This window comes from Macaca fascicularis, chromosome 3 (assembly GCF_037993035.2).
Source record: "Macaca fascicularis isolate 582-1 chromosome 3, T2T-MFA8v1.1".
Taxonomy (NCBI): domain Eukaryota; kingdom Metazoa; phylum Chordata; class Mammalia; order Primates; family Cercopithecidae; genus Macaca; species Macaca fascicularis.
In genome coordinates, this window is record NC_088377.1 from 20,190,222 (window position 1) to 20,214,944 (window position 24,723).

At 42.0% G+C, this 24,723-nt stretch overlaps 1 protein-coding gene across 1 annotated transcript; it reads left to right on the plus strand.

Moving 5' to 3' along the window:
- Window positions 1-15,296: 15,296 nt before the first annotated feature.
- Window positions 15,297-24,386, plus strand: ADAMTS1 (ADAM metallopeptidase with thrombospondin type 1 motif 1). The gene is made up of 9 exons (XM_005548880.4): window positions 15,297-16,481; window positions 18,017-18,363; window positions 18,711-18,843; window positions 19,543-19,710; window positions 20,146-20,432; window positions 20,643-20,829; window positions 20,942-21,117; window positions 22,084-22,259; window positions 22,422-24,386. The coding sequence occupies exons 1-9, from the start codon at window positions 15,752-15,754 to the stop codon at window positions 23,119-23,121; spliced, it is 2,904 nt and encodes a 967-aa protein (XP_005548937.1). The 5' UTR covers window positions 15,297-15,751; the 3' UTR covers window positions 23,122-24,386.
- The last annotated feature ends 337 nt before the right edge of the window (window positions 24,387-24,723 follow it).

Below are 24,723 nucleotides of genomic sequence, written 5' to 3' on the forward strand. Positions count from 1 at the left end.
TTTGATTTAGTTCTAGGAAGTCAGCATAAATTGCTCTTAGGTTTCCTGCCTGCAGACTCTAGTCTCCTGCCTCACCAAGATGATGGCATTAGGAAGAGCCACCTATGGAAAGTGATTAGGTCATTGAGGGAAGAGCCCTAATTAGTGGGACTGGTGCTTTTACAAAAGAGGCCCAAGAGAGACCCCCAGCCCCTTCAAACATGTGAGGACACAGCTAGAAGATAGTTATCTGTGAACTGAAGGGCTGTCTTCCCCAGACACTGAACGTGCCAGCACCTCGAGTCTGCTTGTCCATTATGGTTGTGAGCTCTGTTGTCATTGTCATTCTTCCAAGACTCGGGCTTATAGAGCAGCCAGTGATCTCGACATAAGCTTTGTCCTTACAGAGGAAAATAAAGGGAGCATGGCAAATCACTCAGTGGCTTCAGAGTTTCCAACTGGAAGTCATATTCTGCTTTCATTTTATTGGCCAATTTAAGTCACTTGGCTCACAGTTTACTAGAGCAAGTCACACAGACACACCTAATTTCAAGTGGGTGGGGAAGTACAATACTAACATGTGCTTGGAAAGAGAACCAGAAATATTTGGTAGACAGTTGATAATGACTACATAAACTGCTTCTTAGCTATGGGACCTTAGGTAGTTCAATTAACATTTCTAAGCTTCCAACAATTAATAGAAAATATTTCATAGGGCTCTTTTGAGGAAATAAACTAATACATGGGAAGTATTTAGTGTAGTGTCTAAAAACCCCAGTACTGAGTAAATGTGAGTTTTTATACCACCACCACTATCATCATCATTTTTGTGAGTTATAGCTAAATCAATTTTACTTAAGTATTGTTAAAAATATTTTATATATGTTTGTCTTGGATTGTCCAATATTTTGTGAATGATTTTTGTCTTTGAACCATTTATTAATCAGAAAAGTTCATTTTTCATTGTGATTATTTTCTTTACTCTTTTAGGTTTCTTGGGGAACCATTGAGCCTATATGTTAACATTTACATTAATATCTACCAGAGAATGAATGAGGAAAAAAGACCTTTCAGGTTGAAAACATATTGCATTCAAATGGCACTTTTCAACTCCTCAAATGATTCACATTAAAAATGATATATTATTCAAAGTGCCAATTCAGATAATACATTCAAGGTTGTAAGACTATCACAATTTGTAAAAATATAAGTAAAGGCATATATTGATTGCTCTAATGTATGAATGTTTGTGTGTATACATATAAATATAGATATATAATGTAGTCTACAAAAAATAAGTATAGGACAAAAACTAAATTATTTTTCATTTGCAATTTTTACTTCTTAGTATGTGCATTTCCCTCTTCTCCAAGAAAAACGAAGTGAAAACAAGTTTTTTCTTAGGAAGATAAGATTCTCCTCATCAATCGTTTCACTATTATGTACCATCCTTAACAGAAATAATTAGAAAAGTAGGCAAAAAATACAAGAAGTCAAAAAGCCTTTCCTATTACTCATACACAATCATTTTAAAGAGAATAAGTAAACCATATGTAAAGGAGAAAATAGTAATGCAAAATATTTAAAATATTTTAATATTAAATTGAAGACTCCAAGTTTAAAGTTTTTCTTTACAATGAAAAAATGCCTAAGTACACTAAGTAGTGAATGACACTTTAGAGTGTGAGTTTTATAAGCTCTCATATTTTTCTTTTTTTCAGAGAAAAGTTTTACAGATAAGCAGAAAGAGTTAAACAATAATAGCTATTCGCTATGCTTTTAAAATTAGATTTTAGCATACTTTAGATTTAGATTTTAAAATTAGATTTAGCATAATTTTCTTTGTTATTTCCTGAAGTTACTAAGCTGTTTTTCAGTAATAAAGTCTTTTCATGTGTGAATATCTGTGCATGGTCATATTATATTGCTTTAAAACAGAAGAAAAATTAATAAGGACAATTTAAAATGTAGAAACTAAGCTACACAGAGTAAAATGTGCTAATGTAAATCAGTAGAATCTCAATTGAAAAATCTTTTCTAGAAAACATGAACTTTCCAAAAGAAGTGAAGTGTTCCATATTCTTAACTTTTTAGAGAAAGAACAGAAATGGAAATATTATTCACATACAAGATAGATCTATCAAGTCTCAAAATAATATAATGAAGAAAATCAGATCAATAACTCTCCCTTTGTAAAATGTCTCTGCTCCCTCCTCATGCCCTTGAAGGAAGTTAATGGTCCTAACCTCTCTATTCTGCCTGTTTTCCCTGTAGATCACTAGCTACACTAAAGAGCGAGTATTCTAACAATTCTTGATAAGACTGTGAAGTCTTTGGGTGCAAAGAATATACCATTAGTGCCCAGTACAGCACCTGACACAAAGTAGGAATTTAATAAACATTTAAAAATCTGTGTTAAGCACAGTACACAGAAAAATAAATAAATTAATTAATTTTAAAAAATGTAAAAAGAAAGGACTGAAGGAGGAGAGGAGGGAAGAAAAGAGGGAGAGAGGCCGGGCGCGGTGGCTCAAGCCTGTAATCCCAGCACTTTGGGAGGCCGAGATGGGCGGATCATGAGGTCAGGAGATCGAGACCAGCCTGGCTAACACGTGAAACAAAAAACTAGCCGGGCGTGGTGGCGGTCGCTTGTAGTCCCAGCTACTCGGAGGCTGAGGCAGGAGAATGGCGGGAACTCGGGAGGCAGAGCTTGCAGTGAGCTGAGATCCAGCCACTGCACTCCAGCCTAGGCAACAGAGCGAGACTCCGTTTCAAAAAAAAAAAAGAAAAGAAAAGAGGGAGAAAAAATAAAATTGACGAAGTCACATAAAAATTATACAATCAGACAAACAGAGAGACAAATCATGAATCAACTTCCATTCACAATTGCTTCAAAGAGAATAAAATACCTAGGAATCCAACTGACAAGGGATGTAAAGGACCTCTTCAAGGAGAACTACAAACCACTGCTCAGTGAAATAAAAGAGGACACAAACAAAGGGAAGAACATACCATGCTCATGGATAGGAAGAATCAATATCGTAAAAATGGCCATACTGCCCAAGGTAATTTATAGATTCAATGCCACCTCCATCAAGCTACCAATGAGTTTCTTCACAGAATTGGAAAAAACTGCTTTAAAGTTCATATGGAACCAAAAAAGAGCCCGCATTGCCAAGACAATCCTAAGTCAAAAGAACAAAACTGGAGGCATCACGCTACCTGACTTCAAACTATACTACAAGGCTACAGTAACCAAAACAGCATGGTACTGCTACCAAAACAGAGATATAGACCAATGGAACAGAACAGAGTCCTCAGAAATAATACCACACATCTACAGCCATCTGATCTTTGACAAACCTGAGAAAAACAAGAAACGGGGAAAGGATTCCCTATTTAATAAATGGTGCTGGGAAAATTGGCTAGCCATAAATAGAAAGCTGAAACTGGATCCTTTCCTTACTCCTTATACAAAAATTAATTCAAGATGGATTAGAGACTTAAATGTTAGACCTAATACCATAAAAACCCTAGAAGAAAACCTAGGTAATACCATTCAGGACATAGGCATGGGCAAGGACTTCATGTCTAAAACACCAAAAGCAACAGCAACAAAAGCCAAAATTGACAAATGGGATCTCATTAAACTAAAGAGCTTCTGCACAGCACAAGAAACTACCATCGGAGTGAACAGGCAACCTACAGAATGGGAGAAAATTTTTGCAATCTACTAATCTGACAAAGGGCTAATATCCAGAACCTACAAAGAACTCAAACAAATTTACAAGAAAAAAACAAACAACCCCATCAAAAAGTGGGCAAAGGATATGAACAGACATTTCTCAAAAGAAGACATTCATATAGCCAACAGACACATGAAAAAATGCTCATCATCACTGGCCATCAGAGAAATACAAATCAAAACCACAATGAGATACCATCTCACACCAGTTAGAATGGCGATCATTAAAAAGTTAGGAAACAACAGGTGCTGGAGAGGATGTGGAGAAATAGGAACACTTTTACACTGTTGGTGGGATTGTAAACTAGTTCAACCATTATGGAAAACAGTATGGCGATTCCTCAAGGATCTAGAACTAGAAGTACCATATGACCCAGCCATCCCATTACTGGGTATATACCCAAAGGATTATAAATCATGCTGCTATAAAGACACATGCACACGTATGTTTATTGCGGCACTATTCACAATAGCAAAGACTTGGAATCAACCCAAATGTCCATCAGTGACAGACTGGATTAAGAAAATGTGGCACATGTACACCATGGAATACTATGCAGCCATAAAAAAGGATGAGTTTGTGTCCTTTGTCTGTTGTTGTTTTTAACAGAATAGCCCCATACTTTAAGACTTTTGAGTCAGTAAGCAACCTTTTTGCTTTTTTGACTTAGAATAATTCTGAACTGTTGAGTTGTGCTCACAATGAGGATTCCTCTAAAAGTTACTTTTCTACTTGCTTCTGTGAGCAAAGCAGTTGCCGTACAGATTGAATGCATCTGCAGGTTACTGGCTTAAGGATTTTTTGATAGGAAAGCTACCGGGTTGTCAGTGGTCTCAGTGTTTTCAGGCTACACCCTTGTTTACACTGACAACAAGGTAGTATTGGAGTGTTATAGGGTCACGGAGAAGACCTTCAATTATCAATTATAAGTTTTAAATTTACCCTGGCTTTTAAAGGAATAGGGCACACTGTCACACTGTTTTGTTTTGTTTTGTTTTGTGTGGTTTTTTTTTTGGGTGTGTGTGTGTTTTTTTACTATTTTTATCTTTCTCTTTCTTTTTTTCTTTGACTCCCTCTTTGTCTCTCTCTCTCTCTCTCTCCTCTTAACCATTACAAACTTGGGGCCCTGGCAAGGGTGGTGGGGAACGGGTCCCCCATAACTGCCCATGTCGAGAACTGTATGCCTAAATTGGGAGGAACACCAGGGGCAAGAATCCCTGGGTTTATAGCCTAGATGTCTAAGGAGGTGGCATAGACCTTCCTTAGATCCCTTTGGAGACACAACTTGCTACAGGAAATGAAAGTCTGAACCATTAGTACGTAGGAGGCAGGGATCAGAGGAAGTAGATTCAGAGGTAAGGAGAATTTTGGGGCTACACTTTCAAGAAAGTCGTGGTCGGGACCCAGGAGGTATGGGTCAGAAGGAAAGGTAGGGGTGCACACATGGGCGACTGTTGAGTAGAAACTTCTGGCTGCGCCATCATCTCAACCGGCTACAGCTGGGAGTTTGGAACGACAGATTTCTGCCTCTAGTCGGCCCTCAACTTTCCCAAGAAAATTGAAAGTGGAAGCTGGCTCCAGGCAGACCAACATCCCCAGCCCAGAAGGGTTAGGGGTTGTTAGAAGGCCCTTCCCCAGATAGTCTCACAACTGAGTCTTAAGTCTGGCGGCCATGCTAATCATTTTTAACTGGCTGACAGGTGCCCGGTATTTTCCTCCAATTTAAAGGAAGGATAGGACAGAATAGCAAGAGAAAGTGGTCCAGTATTACTCATTGCTTTGGAGGTTCCTTCATGGTTACCAAAATGTCCTTGCTCCCACAGCTCCCAAGATGGTGGTGGGCCACTTCCAAGATGGTGGCAAGCCTCGTGTTGTCTGACCTGGGGTTCTTGGCCTCACGGATTCCAAGGAATGGAATCTCGGGCCATATAACACTAATAGAGTGTTATAGCTCTATTAGAAGCCGTGGGTCATGGAAGAGAACCGTGGAACCCAGTGACTAGTGTTCAGCTCGATTAGGACGAACCCAGGCACTTAGCCGTGCAGGAACAATGGCAAGCCTTTAGCCCGATCGGGAGCAGCAATGGGCACCTCACTGGATCAGGAGCACAGCGGACACCCTGCCAGATCCAGAGGGATGGAAGTCAGCGGCGGGTCTGCGATGGCAGCAAACAGCAGTGGTGGCTGGTGAGCGAAAGCTCAGCTCGAGCCATAACAAACATGGACCGGAAGAGTGCACTTGCAAGATTTAATAGAGTGAAAACAGAGCTCCCATACCAAGGGAGGGGACCCAAAAGGGGTTGCTGTTGCCAGCTCAAAAGCCTGGGTTTATATCTCGATCATTGTCCCTCCCGCTGTGCTCTCAGGCGATAGATGATTGGCTATTTCTTTACCTTCTGTTTTTGCCTAATCAGCATTTTAGTGAGCTCTCTTTACTGTCCTACTGGTCAGGTGTAAGCTAAGTTGCAAGCCGCGTGTTGAAAGGTGGAAGCCGTCACCTTCCCAGCTAGGCTTAGGGATTCTTAGTCGGCCTAGGAAATCCAGCTAGTCCTGTCTCTCAGTATGAACACCATAGAGTGTATTTACATAAATCTCGATGGTAAAACCTACTCCATACTTCGGCTGTGTGATATACCCTATTGCTTCTAGGCTGCAAACCTGTACAATGTGTTACTGTACCGAATGCTATATACAAATGTACACAATGGTGTCTGTATATCTAAACATAGAAAAGCTACAGTAAAAATGCAGTGCTATATTCTTATAAGACCACTGTCATATATGCAGTCCAACACTTACTGAAACATTGTTTTGTGACACACGACTGTGTATGATTTTTAAAGTTACAGAATCTACAAAAAGTGTCACTAAATCCCCACTAAACCCTGTTGTATACCATCATATTTCTCAGTTTATTTATGAGCAAAATTACCTAAAACAGAATAGCCTTATTTAGAGTTTGAATTCATTGTTTCCAGACACTGGTGACAATAATGCCATTATCGACAGTGGGTTTCTGGAAATAGAAATAAGTGTGTCTTATATTCTAATACGAACAATGTTCTAATTGAGGCAAAGTTTAATTGAGGAATAATTTCCTCATCATTGTTGATGATATAATAAATCACTTAGGAAACAAAGATATACCATTAAAACAAAGGTACATCAATTTGTACATCTATCATCATTCAAAGTATAAAAATTATACTAAGAGTTATGGAATACTCAAGTTGGAGCTGTTCAATCCATTCCAGATTTAGAAACTGAGACCCAGAAAGTTGGTAACTGAGGCCATTGAACTAGACAGCTGCAACCTGGAACTGGCTACTTTGATTCTCAACCTAGTCCTCTTTCTTCTCTACACCACATCACCCTCACAATGTTTTAAATACAGGTGTATATACAGTACATTGTGTTAAAGGTTAAAAAAACAGATTACCTGACTCCATCAATTATTATCTGTGTGGGCTAGCCAAATTTCTGCCTCAGTAACCTCATCAATGCTATAGGGATATTAATAGTAATAAATCTACATGTGAGCATTAAGTAGCAGATGTACGTAAAGTAGGCATGGTATATAGTAGGCACTAAACAAATATCAGGCATTATTATTATTGTCACAGCAAAACAGTAGAAAAATATATATTCAATTATAAAGTCATTGGCAATTAGTTCCCTTCCGCTGCCAGCTGGTTCTCTTGAGTGGACTGGAGTTCCTAAGATAGGAGTGACATAAAGGGTAGAATCGGTCTGGCAGGAAACAGCAGGCAGCCACTGCCCTGGAAGCAGGGAAATGGGACCTGAAGTGTGAGATCTCCCCTACTACACACATAATGAGCATTCCTCAAACCGAATCTCTCTAGATCAGACAAACAAATCAAAAGATTCCTCGAATCATTGTTGGATCCTGGAAATCTCAGCCAGATACCTGACTAGAATCAATATCAAGTTGATATTAAACCTGAATGGACAACCACCACCAAGCTTCATAGTGAAGTTGGGCCTGGTTTTGGTTTGGCTATCACCCCTCCAGATTCCCAGAATTTTTACTATGGGGAGAGAGAGATCTTCCAACATGATATATGTTATATTTACAACATATATTGCTTTCAATATTAGATACATACACTACTGCTTCCATTTTTTAAATTTGGAAAATATTTACGAAATAAAATTCATATGATGTGATGGTTAATTTTATGTGTCAACTTAACCAGGCCAAGGGGTGCCTAGTTTAAACACTGTTTCTGGGTGTGTCTGCAAGCATGTCACCAGATGAGATTAACATTCGAATCAGTGAACTCCAGTAGAGTAGACTGCTCTCCCCAATGTGGGTGGGCACGATCCAATCCACTGAAGCTCTGAATAGAACAAAAGGGACAGAGGAAGGAGGAATTCCCCCTCCTTTGTCTTCCTGCCTGCTTGAGCCGGGACATCAGTCTTTTTCTGTCCTTGGACTGGGATTGATACCATCGACTCCCCTGGTTCTCAGACCTTTCAGACTTGAACTAAAATCAAACCACTGACTTTCTTGAGTCTTCAGCATGCTGACAGCAGGTCATGGGACTTCTCAGCCTTATAATCATGTGAGCCAATGCCTCATAATCTCATTAAATACATATGTTCTATCTCTCTGAAGAATCTTGACTAATACATATGGTCAATGTTTCTTACAAAAGTTCCCGCAGAAATTTTGGACTTTAAGAGGCTAGGAATGAGGGGGAAATGGGGCAGAAGATGAGCAGGACAAGTATCCTTTTGAGGCACCTGCCTCTGCTGAGAACTTTACAGTCTCTAGGCTAAAAAAGGGTGTTCCCTTCTAGCAAGGGGGTGACATCTGCTTCTGCAGGGTCTGGGAGAATCTGGGGCTCATCCCTCCAAATGTCTCTGTTATGTCTCAGAATCCCAGTTTTTCTATTAGGACCCTAACTTTAATATAAAACAACTATAAGATTATACATTTTTAGATTTTCAGCATTGTCTGCACTCTGATTGCAGGAGATAAAAGTGACTTCTATGCCATGTCTTGAAATTAAGTTAGAAAACTATGTAATCTCTATATTTGCAAAATAACCTTCAAAACAGGCATTGGTAAGCTTTTTTGAAGGGGCCAGATAACAAATATTTTGGACTGGAGGACACTGCTCTCTTTTGCAATTATTCAACTCTGCTTTGCATTGTGAAAGCAACCATGAAAAATACATACACAAATGATCATGACTTTGTTCCAGTAAAACTTTATCTACAAAAACAGATGGTCAGCCTGAAGGTCATAGCTTGCCAGCCCCTGCTCTGAAGCAACTATCAAAACCCATCCAACGACATGTTCCTTTCAATTGTTATTTTCCTCATACTGTCTAAGTGCCACTGCTGCTGCATAAACCTGCTCCTCACCCCATACCACCAGCTCATCCCACACAGAGACTCTTTGTCATTGCACTGACACTGCATGCCGGGGGCTATCCCATTCCATTCACCACCAGCAAAGGGGTTCTACTGCCCTCTAATCAGTGAGCAGTCCCCTCTAGAAGATCTCCTGATGCTCGTTGTTTTCAACTCAGTTTAGCCTAGAAAGCACAACCTGAGAAAAGGGCTTGTGTGCATGCAGTCCCTGTAGAGGCGGGGAGGGTAAGTAAGTTTAGGAAACAGGAGGGGGTAACTAGGAAGGAAGAGACAGAGGAGGAAGCAAATACAACGGTGCATTATCCTTCCAGTCAGGATTGTTGTCATCTCCATTTGACACATGAGGAGGCTCAAGGATGATCAATGGCTTCCCTGAAGCCACAAAGTAAGGATGCAGCAGTCAGATTGCCAGAATTCAGATGTGGATTATGTGGCTCTCCACCATGAGCTCTCAGGGTATGAAGGGCAGGGAACAGGAAGATCCCCAAGCTCTATGCTTTAGACACTGTGCCACTTTAGAATGGTGTCCAACTCTAATCCTTTCAACTATCTTGTCCAATTATGTATTTAGAGAGATTGTCTAGGCCTTTCCAATCAACATTTCATGAATATACAAGCCTACCATCAACCAATTACGAGTGTGTCCAGTTCTCAGGGTGACCTGAGAGCCACATGGAACAAGAAAGCTTTCCAGCCAGTGTTTCCAGCGGCAAGCATCCTAACCCAGGCCTAGGAATCTGAAGATACAGTGTCCAAATATCAGTGCTTCTGAGCTACTAACTGTTGTAATTGCCCAAGTATACGGCCAATCAATGGCAATAATTCATAATTTAGTTTTTGGTTATTAATAAGATTTATTGTATCTTACACAAAAGAGCATTATAAAGTGATAAAGTTGGAGGACAGAGGCTGATATATAACCAAATATTGCTCTTTATGTTTAGCAAAAATCACTTTCAAAGGACAATTGATTTTCAGCCTCTGATTAAATCCCTGCTAGTGGAAGTGTAGGGAGGGGACCAGCTCCTATCTCAATCAGCTAATCAATAATTGTAAGCTGGGTGGGGGAAAAAAGCAGTAGTGAAATAGTTTAAAATATCTTATTCTGTGGTCTCAAGTGCCGCCTGCTGACTAAAACTGTCCACTTCCAATTCCAGCACTTAGTAAACTAGAGATAATATGTTAATATTAATTTGTTTTAAGTAATAAAATATTCCTAGAATATGATTTTAAATTAACATGACATTCGGAAGTCACTTATATTTGCAGTATTCAAGAATTATATGAAGTACGCACTTGTTAAGAGTGATTTTAAATTTTATCTTTTGTCACCACCTGGTGGTAGAACATTTTCTCACTTTTTCCATTTTAAGATTTATGTTGTTGCTAAGGAAAATTTCTAAACCAAGGAAACCAGTTAGCTAGTATTGATCATCAAGTATTGATGTATACTAAACATACTGTATGTACTTAATATCTATAGAATAAATGAATGAGTTTTAATCTGTTTTAATGGATTGCAAATTATTTAATATTTTCATTTGAATGGCAGGAGGTTCTCAAATGTAATGAATAAAAGTGGTCCACAGTATTATTTTGTCAGAGGCAGTTTTCTTTCTTTAAAGTCTAATTGGATTTTTGTTTATGGTAATACACATACATAATTTAAAAGTAGTTGGTTTAAAAAGCATTTTATTATGCCCTTAAGAATAAATTCATTTAACATTGTAATATTTTTAAAATATTTTCCATAATACCAAGACGTAGAATATTTAATTAGAATTTATTAAATATGATTAAGAAGATGTAAAACTTTTGCAAATTCTTAACTTGAACTGTTAAGAATAAAAAAGAAAAAAAAAAACAAAAACCAAAACCGATTTGCGCATCATTTGTTGTAGACCATCGCCACCTTGTGTTTGGAGAAAGAAGTACTAAAGTCCGTGAATCTTTTAAGGTGGAAACTTTTTATTGCCGGAATTTTCCTATTTATAATTAAAAAAAACTTAACTGGAAACAACATCATTCCAAAGTCTGACAACATAATTACCTCCTACACAATTAGATAGGTTAAAATGTCAAAACAGTTGATTAAAAGTTATGAGTCAGAGCCATTTCTAAGCCCCCAGTTTGTCTCTCGCTAGACATCTTGGGAAAACTGCTTAACCCTTTTGAGTCTCATTTCTGCATCAGTTACGCAGACGGAGTCGATTTGGCAGATTATACTCCTCTTAGTTCTCCAAGTGCATGATTTGGAGGGAATATCAATTTTGAATCTAAATGTAAGCTACAATAATTTTTCTGTCTCCAATATTTGCAATACTTCTGGGCACATAACCTGTTTAAACTAGAAGTTTTCTAACTACTTTCTCATTTGTGATCAAATAAAATATCCATTTGTCCAATATTACTTTAGACCATATGTTCCCAAAAGGAAGACTAATACCAAACAGCTTCCCTACTTCTCATTAGTCAATCTTCTGGTACTAACATGGGAATAAAAAGTATTTCCTGGTTATAAAATATGCACACTAGTTGTTTCTCTAGAGAATGTTTACATGAAAACAATTCTAATAGCTCCGTGTATTACCAGATTTCCTCATTTCATGGCTACTTGTTGAATACTTACTTTGGTATAGATTTCGTGAAAATTGTGAATAGAATATTGTGTCTATAACATATGAAGCAGTGAAACAAATACGAACATATAAAGTGTAAATAGAAATTAACACCTTAATGCTTATCTCTCACTTTAAACTGCAAACAACTTGTTCTTTTTTTCAGACAGTCCCGCCGTTCATAGAGGACAATAATGTGTTTAATAGGTCAAACAGTTAATTGTTCCAATAATTTTATGTCAAATGTTTTGAGTTTTGTTCTATTATCTCTAGAAATAAAAATTGGCTTACATATGTAAATTGGAACATGTTAAGATTAATGCTTGTATAAGCTCATATGTATTCTATAAAAATAAGATCCAAAACATGAGGAGTAGGGATTAGGATAGCATTTTGGGTTATTTTAGGATAGCATTAGGATGTTATTTTGGGTGCCCATTCAAATCAAGGGGCAAAAATTGGATTAAGAAACTCACTATAAGAACCCAACATTACATGTCACTTTTACTAGTGCTTTGTACAAATTTACTCCTGCGGTCTGTTTCTACATTCAAATGTTTTTCTAATTCACATTTTGCTTATAAATATACATATATGTTATATGTATATATTTGCATATTACCACAAATGCCTGATGAGTGCTGATCTTTAAAAAAAAAAAGAGAGAGAGAAAAAGTGAGTGGATTAAATGTTCTTCTGAGCATGGATGGAGTTTTTCCGCTTAGTAGTTGGCAACTCCAACATCCATGTCTCTGTTGAAGCGATTAAAAAAGAATCATTTCCCAGAACTACAGGTGCACAACAGATTGGAGTCATTATGCAAAAGAACAGAAATCTGGACAGAAACCCAGAGAATAAAAAAGCCATGTTCCCGGCCATCCTTTTGCCTTTAACTCTCCGTTTTTTCAACTCTATTTGTATCTGCAACATGAAATATGAAAAAATTATAATGGATTTGTAGTAACCTATTCAAGATCAGAAATGCATGCTTTAAACAAAGCTCCAATAAGAATACCCTACAGGTAGAAACACACTAAAGATCAAACTTACATTAACATATTTTTAAAAGCTAAAGTTTATGTAGAGAAGTCGATAGACTGAAATACATAACATGTCTTTAAAGATACAGATTTTCTGCTGTTTTTGTCCCTTCTTACCCCAATTTAAGGGAATCACATCTACCTTCACTAATCTTCATTCAGCCCCTGGGCCACCTCTCCTTGAGATGGAGATTATGAATGTCCAAAATCTCTATCTCAAATCTCCATCTCAAAGCCACTCTGAGACTCTAACTTTTGTCACCATATATTATATCTTCTGAGCCCTCTTCTAAGCAAGAGGTTTGAAAATGTACGGATGGCTTTGCCTTCATGCTTTTGTGATCCCGACGTCAATATCTTGAAAGTCTAACATGACTTTGCTCATATGTTCTCTCAAGTATCTTACCTTTCTTCTAGCTAGAAAGAACAAGTAAAATGAAAAGAAATCATAGAAAATAGACCGTCAAAAAATTACTGTAATAGAAGATAACAATGTTAAAAAAAAAAAAAAGTCTGAAAACCAAACTGGGAAGTAGGAATGATCAGATGTTTGGGAAAAGACGCTTGGGAAACAGAAACAGGAAGGAATAATCCTCGTAGTTCAAACTTGAAGAGGAGGAGGTAGGTTGAACAATGCTGGACAATGGAGAAAAGAATCACACACACATGTGTGCGGGTGTCAATGTTGAGTTTGAAGGAGAAATGAAACGGGGAAGAGAGCGAGGGCTGCAAAGGAGAGACTCAGTGAAAAGAGGTAGGCAGAAACACTATCAGAATGTTAATCGAGAGCTCTCAAAATATATCTAAGGCCTTGGTTGATCATTCAACGTTCAACGATGAGGGTGATTTTAGGAAACCAAAATTACATTTACGAAACCACCCACTCCTAAATGTGTAGGGACTAGAGGTCGTTACTAAGCCCTTGCAGAAGTAAGCGGAGTTGCTTCTCTCTGCCCTTCTTGCTCATTTGATTTTTCCTGGTGAGTGGAGAGCAATGTGTTTGTTTTCGTTTTTCAAGTAAGCAATCTCGCTAGGAAAAAAGAAATTGGAAAGCATCCGGAAAGGAAAGCTTGGAAGAGGGACGTGTGGGAGAACTAGAAGTGACTCTTCTGGCTGGGGCCGACTGAAGTTGGGAAGATCTGGGGAGGAGCGAGGAAAGGACCCAGATCAACTTGGAGCCAACCAAGAGAGCGGACGGGGGTGGGGCGGAAAGGCGGAGACCAGGTTGAGCACTAACGCGGGGGCGCGCGAGTGTGAGGGTTGCGGGTCTGCCCGGGGCTAGGGCGGTCGCTCTCGCCATTGTCCCCGCGGCTTTCCGCTGTGAAACACGTCCTTCCTCTGGGTCCTTGAGCCCCTCCCACATTTTGGAGAGAAAAGCCACTCAGTTTTTTTTCCTAAAGACCTGTTGGTGGAAAGACTCAGCTCTCCTCGCTTTCGTAACGCGGATATAGCCTTTTCCCTTCCTGATAGGAAGAGGAAGGAGGGGTCCGGGAAGGAAGCCGATTTCCTTCTTTACCCCACTGCACGCTTGCTAGCCCCAGCGATCGCTGCTGGCCCCCTGGTAGGAAAGTGGGGTTCCTAGCCGTTTCTGCGACGCTGGCCTAGGGCTTGCAGCTGCTGTGGAGTGGAAGCACGCAGACTGGCGGGAGCCGATCATTTCTCGAATGAAGAAGAGAAAGCGCAACTCCCTCCTTAGGCTCTAGGGAATTGAGCCGCGTCCCAGATCACCCATTCCAGAAATGTGAAACCGGGTCCTCACAAAGTCGTCTCTGGGGAAGAGGTGGCGTGTGGGGTGGGGGTTGGTGGAGGGTGAAGGCATAAGCAAACATATTTTAAAATCCAGACCCTAAGAAGTGTCACCTGGCCCCTCACCCAGGCATGCTTTCTGGGGGAAGCGCAGGGCCAACCAAGCTTTCCCGAGAAAAGTTGGGGCAAAGAGAGAGCAGGCTGCGGCTAAGGAGATCCTGGCAGGCTGCGAAGGTGGAGAAGTGGGGTGGGGTACTTTTCTAGAAAGTGTAGCCCTAGCTCATCTCCTAGATTGGGGAAGAGGGAACTGAGGGAGTAGGGAAGGAGACTCAGGGCAGCTCCAGGATAGGGAAATGTTGAAGAAGGGACTCCGTTCTCCACCCGAACCTTCCTGCCCGGGAACCGCAGCCCAGCGCGGTAACTGAGTTACCGCAACCGGGCGGTGGGGAGGAAGGGTGGTCCAGGAAACCCGCGAGGGAGAAGATAGGTGGAAGGGAGAGTCTTCTCCCTGGAGCGGCCCCAGCAGTACAAAGTGCTGGTCACAGTGCCCCTTCCGCCCCTAGATTGACGAGCAGTGGCGTGGAGCCAGCGCGGAGGCTGCCCCCTCCCCCTCCCCAGCCCGCAGCGCAGAGCGCGGTTTAGCACCAACGGAGCCGGGGGCGGCGTCGTTGGGATGGAAAAGGGCCAAAGGGGAGGAGTGGGGTGGGGGGGGAGGGGCGGTTTCACTGTCCACTATAAAAGGACCGCTCGGTTGCCCGGTTCTTGCACTCGCTGGAAAGCGGCTCCGACCCAGGGGCTATTGCAAAGCCAGGGTGCGCTACCGGACAGAGAGGGGAGAGCCCTGCGCAGAGTGAGCAACACCGCAGCCAAGGCGGAGGCCGAAGAGGGGCGCCAGGCACCAATCTCCTCGTTGCCTCAGCCCCGGAGGCGCCCCAGAGCGCTTCTTGTCCCCGCAGAGCCACTCTGCCTGCGCCTGCCTCTCAGTGTCTCCAACTTTGCGCTGGAAGAAAAACTTCCCGCGCGCCGGCAGAACTGCAGCGCCTCCTCTTAGTGACTCCGGGAGCTTCGGCTGTAGCCGGCTCTGCGCGCCCTTCCAACGAATAATAGAAATTGTTAATTTTAACAATCCAGAGCAGGCCAGCGAGGCTTTGCTCTCCCGACCCGAACTAAAGCTCCCTCGCTCCGTGCGCTGCTGCGAGCGGTGTCTCCTGGGGCTCCAATGCAGCGAGCTGTACCCGAGGGGTTCGGAAGGCGCAAGCTGGGCAGCGACATGGGGAACGCGGAGCGGGCTCCGGGGTCTCGGAGCTTTGGGCCCGTGCCCACGCTGCTGCTGCTTGCCGCGGCGCTACTGGCGGTGTCGGACGCACTCGGGCGCCCCTCCGAGGAGGACGAGGAGCTGGTGGTGCCGGAGCTGGAGCGCGCCCCAGGACACGGGACCACGCGCCTCCGCCTGCACGCCTTTGACCAGCAGCTGCATCTGGAGCTGCGGCCCGACAGCAGCTTTTTGGCGCCCGGCTTCACGCTCCAGAACGTGGGGCGCAAACCCGGGTCCGAGACGCCTCTTCCGGAACCCGACCTGGCGCACTGCTTCTACTCCGGCACCGTGAATGGCGATCCCAGCTCAGCTGCCGCCCTCAGCCTCTGCGAGGGCGTGCGCGGCGCCTTCTACCTGCGGGGCGAGGCATATTTCATCCAGCCGCTGCCCGCAGCCAGCGAGCGCCTCGCCACCGCCGCCCCAGGGGAGAAGCCGCCGGCACCACTACAGTTCCACCTCCTGCGGCGGAATCGGCAGGGCGACGGCGGCGGCACGTGCGGGGTCGTGGACGACGAGCCCCGGCCGACTGGGAAAGCGGAGACGGAAGACGAGAACGAAGGGAATGAGGGCGAGGACGAAGGGGCTCAGTGGTCGCCGCAGGACCCGGCACTGCAACGCGTAGGACAGCCCACAGGTAGAAGAATTGCTCTCGTTTGTCTGTCCATTCATCCTCCTCTCCTCACTTTCTCTATCCCACGCGACTTCAGGGTAGACTCCTGCTGGCAGGCAGGAGCATAAGTCCGCGGACAGAACGGAGGCCTGGAATGGAGGAATGTGGTTTGAGGTTTGGATTGGTGAACTCAGCTAGAAAACACACTTTCATTTGGCCGAATAATGAATAACCAAGAAAAAAACTGACAAACGATTTTCTGCAAACTAAAGCAAAGCATTTTTAGGCCGGGGAGGGAGAGTTTGTAACCTGGCTCCTTCCACCTTTAGTGAGTTGCAGCTTGTGCGAGTTGTTTCCACTCTGTGTATTTCTTTTTAACGATTTTGTGTGTGCCTTTTGTCCGGGTTGCAATGTTGCGCTGAGTTTTGTAACTGCTGCCTGTGCGTGCATCCTGCGCTCACGGGAGGGCGGATGTGGAGAGGGCAGAGGACCAATGGTGACCTAGGAAGGTACCCTGAGCGGCTACGCTAGGATCTCTGTTCTGCAGGCTCTGTCCGCTTTCCCCCTTATAAGGCTGACCCCGGCCGGCTGAAGGCGGTGGGGCCCCTTCGAAGAACCTGCTTGGGAGGTCTTTCTCGGGCTTGCCCCGCCTCCCAGTTTGCACTCCCTCTCGCGGCCATAATTCTGCTCTCAAGCACTGTTGAAAGTCACTGCCGGTCCTTCCTACTACGCCTTCTCTGTGGTGTGCAGTGCTTATTCTCCAGTTCTTTTCATCACTTTGGTGCCTTTTTCCTTCTTTAACTCTCTCACGTGTCATTTTTAAAACAATTCTCCCCTTTTCCCCTGCTCCTCTGCTCCTGGCAACAAAGTGGTCGCTGCCCAGTTCGGGACTTTCCCCAGGGGTTGGGTCTCAGTCCGGAGTGGAAGACTGTGTTCCAAATAATCAATCTTGCCTGGAAGTCAGAACTTATTTCCCTGGGGCAGTGGGATTGGGGCCATAGGCGGCTGGGCAGAGTGGGTGGTCCTTGTGCCCGGCACTGGCAAGAGCGGAGCACCCCAGGGACCTCTGGAATGAGACAGCAGAGCTGTGCAGTCTGAGATTCCTTAAGGCCCGGCCCCTTGGCAGCAGCCCAGGCCCTACCCGAGGCCTTCCACGTGGAGCCCGATGATCTCATTCAGGATTTGAGCCCTCGCCTGTGAAAGAGTGACTCAGGGCCTCTGCCTGCCACCCTTGCTCCAAGATTTTACAATTGGGTAGGATGATGTGCGAAACTGCCTTGTTCAGACTGTAGGATTTCAAAGAAAACAGAAGAAATCCTGCTCACACACACGCAGAAAGAGCCTGACCATGCAGAGGAGCGCGTGGTCTTTTTATTTAAAGAAGAGGAGAGAACTTTAAAAATAACACTTTGAGTGAAGAGATGCAAATATTTTTGTTTTTGTTGTTCCCGGGTATATTTTTGCTTTGTTTGACTGGTTAGGCTTTCCTAATATATGCTAGGAAGGTAACTATTCTGGAACAGCCTGACCGTAGCAAACTTTCTTTTTTTTCTTTACAGGAACTGGAAGCATAAGAAAGAAGCGATTTGTGTCCAGTCACCGCTATGTGGAAACCATGCTTGTGGCAGACCAGTCGATGGCAGAATTCCACGGCAGTGGTCTAAAGCATTACCTTCTCACGTTGTTTTCAGTGGCAGCCAGGTTGTACAAACACCCCAGCATTCGTAATTCAGTTAGCCTGGTGGTGGTGAAGATCTTGGTCATCCACGATGAACAGAAGGGGCCAGAAGTGACTTCCAATGCTGCCCTCACTCTGCGGAACTTCTGCAACTGGCAAAAGCAGCACAACCCACCCAGTGACCGGGATGCAGAGCACTATGACACAGCAATTCTTTTCACCAGACAGGTAAGAGGAAGAAAGTACCTGTTGTGAGACTGTCCTCTTAGGAGTCTACATTGTACCAAAAAGATATATACAAGGCATTTCACCAGTGTTTTTGCAGTTAACCTTTTTTTAATTGGCTAGCATGGTTTATCTTACTTATTTCTACTGTAATTTTAATATTTCAAGTTTCACAGTTCTATTTTAAAAGCATTAGGAAAAAAGCTTGATTAAAGTCACATGCAATCTTATGTCAACAATAATGAATGTAGATGATCCAAAGCATATGTGAAGGCACACCCTGCCAAAAAAATTAGATCCCAAGTTTCATGCTCCCTTTATTAATAAGGATTTACCTTTGCTTTTTGTAGGACTTGTGTGGGTCCCAGACATGTGATACTCTTGGGATGGCTGATGTTGGAACTGTGTGTGATCCGAGCAGAAGCTGCTCTGTCATAGAAGATGATGGTTTACAAGCTGCCTTCACCACAGCCCATGAATTAGGTAAGGCTGCTTCAGAGTAGGAGTTAAGCCCAATTCAGAAATGTAAACTGGTAAAACAATATAAGAAGGAGAGTCTGTAGTTTATATTGCTATTTTAGGTCCTAGTACATCTTAGAAACTATAGAAAATATTTTTTCACTATTTCAAACATGGTCATTTTTATTAAAGTAAAAAATAAGATAGTAGTAGCTCTGGACATTTGGAAATGTGTATGTTTGTTTACACCCTGTGAAAAGTAGACATGGTCTCCAAAATAGCCAGTCTCCTAAATGTATTTCTTCCTTTAGAAATATTATTTTGGGACAAATGAATGAATGAATCCCTGTTGGGAAAAAAGAACTTGCTGCATATCATCCATATTTTATTTTATTTATTATTTTTTTTTTGAGATGGAGTCTCACTCTGTCTCCCAGGCTGGAGTGGAGTGGCGTGATCTTGGCTCATTGCAATCTCTGCCTCCTGGGTTCAAGTGATTCTGCTACCTCAGCCTGCCCAGTAGCTGGGATTACAGGTGCACGCCACTACACCCAGCTGATTTTTGTATTTTTAGTAGAGACGGGGTTTCGCCATGTTGGCCATGCTGGTCTCGAACTCCTGACCTCAAGTGATCCGCCCGCCTCAGCTTCTGGAATTATAGGTGTGAGCCACCACACTGAGCCATGATCCATATTTTAATGTGGGTTTTGGATTGCTTCCTAGGCCATGTGTTTAACATGCCACATGATGATGCAAAGCAGTGTGCCAGTCTTAATGGTGTGAACCAGGATTCCCACATGATGGCGTCAATGCTTTCCAACTTGGACCATAGCCAGCCTTGGTCTCCTTGCAGTGCCTACATGATTACATCATTTCTGGATAATGGTCATGGTGAGATGTTCCAGCTACTCTCTCTAGATGGCATCCAACCTTTCATGCATAAAGTTTAGTTAAATGAACTCTTTCCTTTTTGTTCTTTTTATTTTCCCCACTTAAACATTACTTTTCCTCTGTCTGTCAAGATCCTAACTGTTGAGATCTTAATTCCAAATAAAAAATAGTGCTTCTGGTTGAGTAGCTCCCAAAGTCCATTCATTCACATTGTTAGCAGATCAATAACTTCCTGTCATTGTTAATATAGAAATACTCCATTGAGGATAAGATCTTAATAGTAATGTAAATCTCTTTAGCATTTCCCTCCCCCAGCTTTACAGTTTTCAAATCACTTTGCTATCTATTTTCTCATATGATATTTTCTGAAATGGGATCTACCTCTGCATGCCCTCACTAACTCTGTATTAATATTGTTTGGCATTTGCTTTGCAGGGGAATGTTTGATGGACAAGCCGCAGAATCCCATACAGCTCCCAGGCGATCTCCCTGGCACCTCGTATGATGCCAACCGGCAGTGCCAGTTTACATTTGGGGAGGACTCCAAACACTGCCCTGATGCAGCTAGCACGTGCAGCACCTTATGGTGTACCGGCACCTCTGGCGGAGTGCTGGTGTGCCAAACCAAACACTTCCCATGGGCAGATGGCACCAGCTGCGGAGAAGGGAAATGGTGTATCAACGGCAAGTGTGTGAACAAAACCGACAGAAAGCATTTTGATGTGAGTTTTTCTACTGAAACACATTCAGAATTGAAAAGAACAAAGTGATGGTAAAAGATTTGATACCAAGTTAAACATCCCCATCTGTGTCCTCTAGCAGGAATGCGAGATAGCTTATTTTTAGAATTCTTTGTCCCATGTGGTTTTCTTTGATACCCTAAAAGTTCTCTTTAGAGAATTCTAATGCTGATGATTTGTGTCTCCATTTAGACTCCTTTTCATGGAAGCTGGGGGATGTGGGGACCTTGGGGAGACTGTTCGAGAACATGCGGTGGAGGAGTCCAGTACACGATGAGGGAATGTGATAACCCAGTCCCAAAGAATGGAGGGAAGTACTGTGAAGGCAAACGAGTACGCTACAGATCCTGTAACATTGAGGACTGTCCAGACAATAATGGTGAGGAGCAACGGACTCTGATTTTAAGAAGTGGGATAAAAAAAAGGTGCACCCACAAACAGGTGGCTCAAGATTAGAAACTGATAATATTATCATATTATTCTCTTTCCAGGAAAAACCTTTAGAGAGGAACAATGTGAGGCACACAACGAGTTTTCAAAAGCTTCCTTTGGGAGTGGACCTGCAGTGGAATGGATCCCCAAGTATGCTGGCGTCTCCCCAAAGGACAGGTGCAAGCTCATCTGCCAAGCCAAAGGCATTGGCTACTTCTTCGTTTTGCAGCCCAAGGTAGTTTTTACCTTATTTTTACCTAAAAACTTAGGTGTAGGCTTGTTACCTTTTCAAGTAATTTTTGATATACTTTCTTTGCTTTCCATATGAACATATCTTCAATGTCACATTTGAACTCCTTTTCTTTTACATTAATTGGCAACTGCCTGCTTTGAGTTTAGTGTTGTTTTCAGTTCTGAATGAAGCTTAACTCTAACACTTCAGATGCTTGCAATTGCTCACTATTACTCTTTCATATACAAGGAGAAGCTTTTTGGACAATCAAGCACTCCTCCGTGTGGCTAGGCTTCACATACAGCTCATAGTTAGATACATTATATGTTCACACAGTAACCAGTAGTTTAAGTTTATGCATGGTCCAAAATACTTGTTACTGCTACTAACTAGCAGTAGCAGGTGCAAACACAATAATTGAAATGGCAGTCTGAGTATTGATAATTTTTATGTTTGAAAACACATACTGAACTAGGAAAAGCATCATTTCTTTTGCTGCTTTGCTAAGAGAATATATCTGGCTCTGAGATAGAAAATAGAATTTAATGTGATTGAGACGATCATGTGTCATTAGCACCGTAGGCTATGAAAATACTCCCAAGTTGCAGATTCAGTATTCAGCAAGTGATTTATAAAGCACTTACTCTTGCCAGATATTAATTATTCTAAGCTCTGAAGATACAGCAGTAATCAAAGTGACAAAGAACTCTACTTTCATTGACCTTACTTGGAGGAGAGCTAGGTCAATAGATAAATAATTTTTTAAAATCTCTAATTTCTTCAGATGTCTATATGCAGTACTGAAAAACACGCCAAAGTGAAGGGTAAATGCATGAAATGCATAATATGTAGAGGGCACTGTTTTTAATTAGCATGGTCAGGAAAGCAGAGAGAATATGTTTAAACTTGTCATTGCAGCATCTCCTTCCTTTGCTTGTATGTAACACTAGACATGTGTCCTTTTTTCAGGTTGTAGATGGTACTCCATGTAGCCCAGATTCCACCTCTGTCTGTGTGCAAGGACAGTGTGTAAAAGCTGGTTGTGATCGCATCATAGACTCCAAAAAGAAGTTTGATAAATGTGGTGTTTGCGGGGGAAATGGATCTACTTGTAAGAAAATATCAGGATCAGTTACTAGTGCAAAGTAAGTTTTAAAACACCTATTCGCAGACCTTATAATTGAAATGGGCCTTTCAACAGGTCTGGGGAAAAAAAACATATCTCATAAAAGATTAATGTGTTTTTAAGCTAAATAATCTAATTAGCCAATGATTCAGAGATTTATGCCTGTTTTTGTCACCTGCAGACCTGGATATCACGATATCATCACAATTCCAACTGGAGCCACCAACATCGAAGTGAAACAGCGGAACCAGAGGGGATCCAGGAACAATGGCAGCTTTCTCGCCATCAAAGCTGTCGATGGCACTTATATTCTTAACGGTGACTACACTTTGTCCACCTTAGAGCAAGACATTATGTACAAAGGTGTTGTGTTGAGGTACAGCGGCTCCTCTGCAGCACTGGAGAGAATTCGCAGCTTTAGCCCTCTCAAAGAGCCCTTGACCATCCAGGTGCTTACTGTGGGCAATGCCCTTCGACCAAAAATTAAATACACCTACTTCGTAAAGAAGAAGAAGGAATCTTTCAATGCTATCCCCACCTTTTCAGCATGGGTCATAGAAGAGTGGGGCGAATGTTCTAAGTCATGTGAATTGGGTTGGCAGAGAAGACTAGTAGAATGCCGAGACATTAATGGACAGCCTGCTTCCGAGTGTGCAAAGGAAGTGAAGCCAGCCAGCACCAGACCTTGTGCAGACCATCCCTGTCCCCAGTGGCAGCTGGGGGAGTGGTCATCATGTTCTAAGACCTGTGGGAAGGGTTACAAAAAAAGAAGCTTGAAATGTCTGTCCCATGATGGGGGGGTGTTATCTCATGAGAGCTGTGATCCTTTAAAGAAACCTAAACATTTCATAGACTTTTGCACCATGGCGGAATGCAGTTAAGTGGTGTTAGCTTTGAGGGCAAGGCAAAGTGAGGAAGGGCTGGTGCACGGAAAGCAAGAAGGCTGGAGGGATCCGGCGTATCTTGCCGGTAACCAGTGAGGTGTATTAGTAAGGTGGGATTATGGGGGTAGATAGAAAAGGAGTTGAATCATCAGAGTAAACTGCCAGTTGCAAATTTGATAGGATAGTTAGTGAGGATTATTAACCTCTGAGCAGTGATATAGCATAATAAAGCCCCGGGCATTATTATTATTTCTTTTGTTACATCTATTACAAGTTTGAAAAAAACGAAGCAATTGTCAAAAAAAAAGTTACAACTATTACAACCCCTGTTTCCTGGTACTTATCAAATACTTTGTATCATGGGGGTTGGGAAATGAAAAGTAGGAGAAAGGTGAGATTTTACTAAGACCTGTTTTACTTTACCTCACTAACAAGGGGGGAGAAAGGAGTACAAATAGGACCTTTGACCAGCACTGTTTATGGCTGCTATGGTTTCAGAGAATGTTTATGCATTATTTCTACCAAGAATTAAAACTTCAAATTGTTCAACATGAGAGAAAAGCTCAGCAACGTGAAATGACTCAAACGGCTTCCTCTTTACTTTTTTGACCATCTCAGTCTTTATTTGTGTAATTCATTTTGAGGAAAAAACAACTCCATGTATTTATTAAAGTCTACAATGGAAAAAAAAGCAGTGAAGCATTAGGTGCTGGTAAAAACTAGAGGAGACACAGTGAGATTAGTACCTCCAACTTCCTTTCTTTCCTACCATGTAACCCTGCTTTGGGAATATGGATGTAAAGAAGTAACTTGTGTCTCATGAAAATCAGTAAAATCACACAAGAAGGATGAAATGCCGGAACAAAAATGAGGTGTGTAGAACAGGGTCCCACAGGTTTGGGGACATTGAGATCACTTGTGGTGGGGAGGCTGCTGAGGGGTAGCAGGTCCATCTCCAGCAGCTGGTCCAACAGTCATATCCTGATGAATGTCTGGTCAGCTCTTCTGTGAGAATACGATTTTTTCCATATGTATATAGTAAAATATGTTACTATAAATTACATGTACTTTATAAGTATTGGTTTGGGTGTTCCTTCCAAGAAGGACTATAGTTAGTAATAAATGCCTATAATAACATATTTATTTTTATACATTTATTTCTAATGAAAAAACTTTTAAATTATATCGCTTTTGTGAAAGTGCATATAAAATAGAGTATTTATACAATATATGTTACTAGAAATAAAAGAACACTTTTGGAATGTGTGTGTCTGTTTTTTGAAGTGGGAATTAATTCCTGGGAAGGAAACTTGAGACACAAACATTGAATCAGAAGACCAAATTATTTTCTTAAATTATTTGGCAATAAGATTTTGTTCTAGAGGAAGGTGAAGCAAGATGGCCAAATAGAAGATTTTGTTCTAGTGAAATATATTTTTTGTATCCTTGGTATACATGATTGCTAAAAAGAAATTTATGATGTCATTTGTTACTACTGTATCTAATAATATACACCAGTGGTTGGCAAACTTCTTTTGTAAAAAGCCAAAAGGTAAATATTCGCAACTTTGTCAATCCTGTCACCTATCCTGTCAATAC